Source organism: Salvia miltiorrhiza, chromosome 1 (assembly GCF_028751815.1).
Source record: "Salvia miltiorrhiza cultivar Shanhuang (shh) chromosome 1, IMPLAD_Smil_shh, whole genome shotgun sequence".
Lineage (NCBI taxonomy): Eukaryota > Viridiplantae > Streptophyta > Magnoliopsida > Lamiales > Lamiaceae > Salvia > Salvia miltiorrhiza.
The window spans coordinates 49,567,975-49,573,362 of record NC_080387.1 but is presented as its reverse complement, the minus strand read 5'-3'; the positions used below and the strand labels follow the sequence as shown (position 1 = coordinate 49,573,362).

Here is a 5,388-nt window from a genome sequence, read left to right as displayed (position 1 = left end):
GGTAAATACTTTTAATTTACATTTTATTGGTGTTTTTCTCTTTTTGTAATTTTAACATCTTCTCCAACAAAATAAAGTAAATCCTTCGTGCTCGAATAATGCGACCAATGCCGTCAAAAATAGTAAATCAAGAAAATGAATAAATTTATTCGTTTTACCTTTAAATAATTGCATGAAAATCAAACAACTAAAAAATTTGCACTTAAAACAACAGCACCTAGAATAATCACAGAATTCTAAAATAGGACACTTATTAGATGACGAGTTTTAATACATAGTTGGGCTATTAGTATCTCCCAAATTAATGATTCATTCACAAAAAACAAAAAGAAAAAAAAAAACACCGAGAAAAGAGGCAGAGCAAAACCCCATATATTATGTTACAAGATTATATCCACTATAAACTCAAAGAGCATCTGATACAACAATCACATGTAGAAATACAAAAGAAAAAAGCATTCTCTTTGGAAAAACTTGACCTTGTCTGAAACCCACTTCACCTATTACATAAAAACAGCTGAAGCTAGGCTAGTTACATATGTCATTTCTATTAGTGCTACAGAGCTAAACGAATCGATCATCACGACGAATCATTGCTGTTTCCGGTGGCGCTCAGAACCATTTCTTCAGCCTCAAAGTTCCCATTCTGCCACAAGAGGCGGAGGACAAATGTGTCGTTAGATTAGCAAGAATCGATCAGGAGACTAGCTGAGGGTTCTTAAGGTTTTGAGAAATCGTACCTCCTCACTTCTGTTGCGCGGAGGGTTGGCTCCCAGTGGGGCTGCCTTTGATAGGTCCCTCAAAGTTCCCTGAAACGTCGAAAGTTTCGGTGAAGTGACCCAAAATTAGGGTGTTTTGATTCAGAACATGATTTTACTTTGTAACAACCTTGAGCAAGTCAGCAACAGCTAATACACCTACTACTAAAACATTTCAACTCTAAATCAAGATTATTCCATTTAAACTCATCGTTGAGAGGAGGATGCATCTGCAGTTCACTGTACTACATATAGTCGGTGCAAATAAGGAGCACGTTATTGGGGTTTGGTAGATTAGCAGCACGATGATAACAATTGCAAAGTAGAAGATATCTCCAAAACAATATCAGTGAGAAAGACGGGATATGGAGTTTTACAGGTAATATGGTAGACATGAGTATAATGTAATTTCTGGACCCCCTAACTTACCTTGTTTGCCCACATGAGTCCACAGGCATTGCAAAGGGTCCTTGGTCCTTCTGGGCCACGGCGCATCATCGGAGTAGACTTCTCACTGATACCACAGTGCCGGCAACTGACACATCAATGTAGAAAAAGGAGCTAGCTCAAGGTCAGATGTGAGATTGGATCCTTAGGTGATTAAAGTGCAATGTCTAGTTTAAAACATACTCATGCCACATCTGATAGATGCCCAAATTGGTGCTCGAATTCTTATTTCCGACACAGAAGATAATATTCTTAATAAAGAGAAAAAAAGAACCGGTCAACTTTTTAACAATTTGCAAAATGTTTCTCTTTCAAAGTCAACATTTTGCTCATTTAGACATCAATCTCCACAGATAAGTATCCCTTATTCTACCTGTTTTCATGTTTTGGTTTAGCAAGAGTAGTAGCTTCCATGAAATAGCAGCACGATAAAATTCATAGTCTCAAAAAATGGTAACCAAGTCCGCACAAAGTATCTATATGGAGAAAATCTGGAATATAGTTGAAAAATGACACCCCAATCTCTTGTTTATCATATTTATATATCATTAGACTTAGCAGAGAAAGTTTTATATAAGCTTTACAAGTCATCAAACATCCCTACACACATCAAATAGTGGAAAGTGGAAACAGAAGGCAAAATGTCAAGATACATGAAAATGGAGTCAATATTTCAAACCAACTGCACATCCTTAAAAACAAAATGTAAGAAGACAAGTTGATCAGGAAGGACGAGAGCAGGAACAAAAAAGATGATACAACATATTATCAGCACTATAGAAAGTGAAGCACAAATATGTCCAATTTAAACTCACGAAATATTTTGAGCATGTGATCCATCGCCATCAGCTCCCCAGCTTGGGTCCCAGTTTGCCACTGCTGATGGACTATCATCTTGATTCGGTTTCGAGGATGTGAATTGGCCTTTGTTCCGTTGCATCCTTTAATTAAGCAGAAATATTTAATAAAACAAATATATTGGAAAAGTTCCAAGTTCGAGCTAAAAACTTTATTGATATATACTACAAGGGAATTACCATACCTTAGAGCAACTTCTTTCCGAACTGTATATCGTATTTTCTTCTCAAAATTCCGCTCTTTCCGCTTTTCGCGGAATCTTATGAGTGAAGCCAGTCTCTGGGGAACATTGAACTTCTGTGGAGTACTGGATAAACCCTATCAACAAGAGAAGGAAGATACCAAGTGATAAGGGTCCCAAATTCCAATAAAATAGAAACAAGCAAAATAGTAAATGCCAATCGGATATATAACATACCCTGTTATTTGGAGAAGATATTGGAACACTAGGAAGGTTAGGAGGCATTTCACGTCCTCCCAGTAGAAGAAGTACGGCTTGAACCTGAAAGGATATCCAAAGAATTTAATACATGAGGTGAGGGTGATGTCACCTTAAAGTTATTACGTAATGCTAGAGATGCCTCTCATATGAAATAGATCAGAAAAAGACTCATTGTATGACATGAAGGCAAGTACATTAATTTTCATAGATAGTCTGCACTAAATATGTCTTATATACATGTAATGTAATGCACAAAAGTTTAGAAACACAGAATTTATAGGTGGATACCGACAACAGAACATTTGTCCGGTTTATAACCGCTAACATTAATAAATTTTTATCTTTTGCAAATTGCAAGTAATCGCCGTTCACTTAAAATGTGGTGCACAAATAGAGAAACAAATTGGATTATTATGTACTTGGAACCACACGCATCTACTGGCAGTGATATATTACACCACATAAATACAGCAGACAATAACAGAAATCTTTATCTTATGCATGAAATCACCTTTCACATGAAAGCAAGCTGCCACGCACAAATATATAAAGAAGCCAGATCATTTTATACATGGAAACGCACAAGCACCGGCAGATAAGCATCACACCAACATCAAGCATATGTTTCGTACTTTATTATTCAAAACTATTATATTTATAACACCAATAAGTTAAAGCCTAAAAAAATATAGCACCTTCTCAGGTGATACGGAGTCGAACACATAAACTTGACCCTGGAAGGAAAGACTGAGCTGATTACTATTCTCGCTGTCCCCCACGTGCGGAATCATTGTGCCATTATCAGGTTGGGTTCCCATATTGGCTCCAACTTCCCCATCCATGACTTCATTTACCCCTCCAGTTGTTACAATGTTGCTCTCTTCGCCATGCTCGTCTTGATCAATGGTGTTACCATTACTCATATGGTGATGATGCAGGCCATGATGATTTTGATCTTGCAAGTAATGCATCATCCCCGGTTCCTCTCCATGAATTCCGTCCATTCTCACTGAAATTTTAGAACATTAAGGAGCTTCACTTCCACAAGCTGAAACAATCAGTTCTTAAAATTTTACAGGGAAACAAAAAGAGAGAGATAAGCAGCTAACAAACAGGAATGCAGTTAATTTCTCAATCAAGATTCAACTTTATAACAAGAATTCGAGTAAAAACAGCTAACCTATCATAAAAAGTTCATGAACTGTAAAATTTATAGCTCGATTCGAGATAATGACAAGAAACGAAAAAGATTGATACTTGTCCAACTCCCTCGATGTAGTATACACCAACTTCAATGAAAAATAACAGCTAATAACAAGAAACGCAATTAATAAAATAATTGAATTTGGTAAGAGTGAGCATGGAGAAATCACGAGACCATTAATCGAGAGGTTATAGATAATTCAGTGAAAAGACATCGAAGGCTCGTCGGCCGGCAATCGAATCGAGGCGGAGGCGGTGGATGGCGACGGAGATCAGGAGTGCGGGAAAATGAACGGTGGAGATTGGAGGAAGATTTGGGGAAAGATGATGATTTGTGATCTGTGGAGAGATGAATGAAGCGGGCGTTTTTGTAATTCTAGGGTTTGTGAGGGCTTTGTGCTGTAACCAATTTATTTTGTTTACTGAAATTTGTGTATATAATTTTGGTGCGTTTGATAGATGATGATATTCGAAATGTTTATTTGTTCGTTTTATGACTAGTGACTAGAAATATTAATTAACATTCACAGATATTGTATTACTATTTTTGAATGAGCTTTTCAGGTGAATTTATAATTGTTATATTACATACTATGTCTATAGTATATAACTAGTTTGTTATATATAAATTTTGTTAATATTTTTAACTTTTAAGTTTAAATTTGATAAATTATACAATCTGTGAACTATGAAATTCGTTTATATACTCGTATTCGTCTCAAATCCAATTAAAAGTGATTTTACTATTTGTTCTTATTTCAAATTCATAATAGTAATATTCGCTAATTATTTAATTATATTTAAATTTATAAAATTCTAAATAATTAAATATAAGTTGTTACAATAATTAGTTATCCATCTCAATAAAAACTCAGAATATTTCAAAATAAACATTAATAATAGTAAATACAGTAAATATTAATTAATAGAAAAAAATTCACATAAACATGTATATAATCTTTTATTTAGATTTTACAATTATTGAAGTCTCCCGAAAAAAAAATGTGGATTTATGAACATCTATATGTATGTTAATAATAGATAGTATGGTGTACGTGTTTTGGCCGAGTAGTAATTGGTTAATGCTTAAGGCCAAAGATCTTGTATTCGAGTTCCATGTGGTGCGGCCTTTAAATTTCTTTATTTAATACGGTTAGTTTTTTAAAAAAAATGGTAAATATCATATTAAACCTTGAACTATTTCCGCTTTATCAAAAATATCATGGAAGTTTCAAAATGCTCTTTAAACCTTCAAAGTATCATGATTTTATCAAATATATTCCGCATCTATTTTCCGGTCACCAGAAACGTGACGCGGCTCACTGGATGACACAATGAAATTTAAATTCTATTTTGTTAATCAATGAATTTAACTATTACTTTACGAGCCAACAATTATTACTTTCAATTGAAAGTAATAATTTAATACCTGTGCAGTCTGAGCTACCAAGTATTCCCTGCACAATGCAACTGAATTTATTTAGAAATAAAAATAAATGTTTGTGCTCTAACACATGCTATGTCACTTCATATAAACTTTATAATATAAAAAAGGGTTAATAGCCGGAAAATACACGAACTATTTTGAGATTTGCATATTGCACATGACCTTCAAAATTAGCCCCATAATACATGACCTTTCAATTTAATCGCAATTTGCACCCGGCGAAAGTTCCGACC

General features: G+C 34.6%; 1 protein-coding gene across 1 annotated transcript; it reads right to left on the bottom strand.

Moving 5' to 3' along the window:
* Nucleotides 1-375: 375 nt before the first annotated feature.
* On the bottom strand, nt 376-4,209 carry LOC130989769 (GATA transcription factor 28). The gene is made up of 8 exons (XM_057913870.1): nt 3,884-4,209; nt 3,201-3,514; nt 2,482-2,565; nt 2,248-2,381; nt 2,021-2,146; nt 1,188-1,293; nt 741-809; nt 376-646 (listed from the first exon to the last, which is right to left on the bottom strand). Exons 2-8 carry the CDS (start codon nt 3,507-3,509, stop codon nt 581-583), a joined length of 894 nt encoding a protein of 297 aa, XP_057769853.1. The 5' UTR covers nt 3,510-3,514; nt 3,884-4,209; the 3' UTR covers nt 376-580.
* Between the last annotated feature and the right edge of the window lie 1,179 nt (nt 4,210-5,388).

Coding starts and splice junctions, on each gene's coding strand:
- LOC130989769 (XM_057913870.1), bottom strand. CDS start 3,509: ATGGACGGAATTCATGGAGAGGAACCGGGGATGATGCATTACTTGCAA. Junction 2,382..2,481: donor TATCTTCTCCAAATAACAGG/GTATGTTATATA, acceptor TCTTGTTGATAG/GGTTTATCCAGTACTCCACA. Junction 810..1,187: donor GACTCATGTGGGCAAACAAG/GTAAGTTAGGGG, acceptor TCGACGTTTCAG/GGAACTTTGAGGGACCTATC.